General features: G+C 51.5%; 1 protein-coding gene across 1 annotated transcript in view; it reads right to left on the bottom strand.

Annotated features, from left to right (window-relative positions):
* Positions 1-317: 317 nt before the first annotated feature.
* The window catches only part of LOC101864113 (matrix metalloproteinase-21), a gene marked incomplete at its 3' end in the record, with an annotated part of 68,391 nt that continues 66,846 nt past the window's right edge, over positions 318-1,862 (bottom strand). Inside the window, 1 exon segment of the mRNA XM_035973333.1 lies at positions 318-1,779. Coding sequence (XP_035829226.1) covers positions 318-482 — 165 coding nt within the window.

Genomic DNA, 1,862 nt, shown 5'->3' with positions numbered 1-1,862 from the left:
GGTCTCCCCCCTGACAACATTTTAATGAATAGATCTACCGGTCCGAGAATCTCCATTGAGAGATATTAAAAACGGGAAAATTATGAATTCCTAAGGTTGAGACACAGATCTCGGCTAAGGCTAAGTCAGTCCGCTGGTCCGGTATTCTTCAATCTTACCCTGAAGGCCCTCGAGTAGGTATAATCACGTTTCCCTTCCAACAATTATTTTAAAAAAACAACAACCCCAAACCAAAGCTCATGTCTTAACTGAGAGTCGCCTTATATATCATGATAAAATTACACATGTACTGAAAAAAACCAAAGTTGGTGTCTTACCTCTGCGTCCGTGCGATCCTTGACGACGTTCTCGTTGGTGACCTTGAGGTACTTGGTCTGGTCCAGGTGGTCTCTGCGCTGGTAGAACGGCTCCCCAAGCACCAGCACCGCGAGCAGCGGTAGCGCAAGAACAGAGCCCACCAGCTGTCTCCGCCGCCAGCGCATCTTCCCCGGACACACCACCTAAACACAACTATTCCGAGGGCTACACACCACCTAAACACACACACATACACCCCTAAACACACACAGCACTAAACACACACACACACACCACTAAACACACACACACCACTCCACACAACTGTCCCCAGTGCTAGCGCAGTACCAATCCAAGCAAGACAGGGCCGCCTCTACCATGCGGCATTGTGTTCAGGAACATAATATGCCAGCCCCATCCGGGCATTCGGACACTAGCCACTTTCTCGGACGCTGCCCGCCTGTTCTTCTGTTCCCTGGCTCAATCACCAAAAATCCGGACTCAGGGCAGTTTCCAACTGACCTGCCTCTTGTGTCCTCGCACTCAATCACACAATCCGGGCACTGAATTAAAAAAAAAGCGGAGAAAGTTATCTTGTGTTCCTTTCAGCTGAGTGATGTAATCCGTGGAAGATAGAAAGGAAGTGATTGCTAAGCCCCTTCGCTGTACAGCGCGTGAGGAGAATCAGGAATTGACGACAGTCGTGTGAAGCCCCGCGGGGTCAGTCGTGCTAGGCCGCGTTTCCAGCTGACATCCCAGAAGGTGAGAGACTGAGGGAGAGGCAGACACCTCCTCGCTTGCCCTTCCTCCACTCCGCGGTGGGTCCTTCTCACTCTGGGCCACTCTCCTCCTCCTTCTCCTCTTCCTCCTCCTCCTTCTTCTTCTTCTTCTCCTCCTCCTGTTTGAGTATCCGTTAGGTGCTGCCTCCTCCCGAGAGAGAAGACAGAGAGGTTCTCCGACTCCCAGCTAGCAGACGTCACTCGATGACTTGAGAAGCGAGCCGCAGACAAAGCGCACAATGGACGATTACCGTCTTCTGCTTCTATTTATTATCTCGGGTAGGGCATAAATTTCCCCGAAATAATCTCCGGGATTTTGGTGCAGGGGAGATAATAGAGGAGTGGACGCGTTGGCCGTCACAACAAATAAATGTGTTCCTTCTTGCCGTCCTCCTTACTGGCTTGTCCGCTCGCCGGCGCGTGAGATGACACACAGGTTACTCCCCCGTACAACTCCGGCTGGTGGGAGACAGATTTATATATATATGTATGTATATGTATATTTATTTATCTAGGTGTTTGTGTACGCGTGTGTGCGCGTATGTGTGTCTGTGGTGTGGAGTATAAATGTGCTCTTGCTCCCGACTGTAGCAGCGACCGCCGATGGTAGTATATACAGGGCCGGTCACTTCATGCACTGACGTCACGAGTGTTGAGCGGGCGGTGTGGTGTGGGACATGCTCCTGGACTCAACTCCCTCTTCCTGCGGGGGGGGAGAAACAGAGAACTATTACTTACGGGGATACACACGGCTGCTGGTGACAGGATGTGGGAGGGAGGGGAGAG

Source organism: Aplysia californica, unplaced genomic scaffold (genome assembly GCF_000002075.1).
Source record: "Aplysia californica isolate F4 #8 unplaced genomic scaffold, AplCal3.0 scaffold01141, whole genome shotgun sequence".
In the NCBI taxonomy this organism is placed as follows: Eukaryota; Metazoa; Mollusca; class Gastropoda; order Aplysiida; family Aplysiidae; genus Aplysia; species Aplysia californica.
This window is presented reverse-complemented; position numbering and strand designations above follow the sequence as displayed.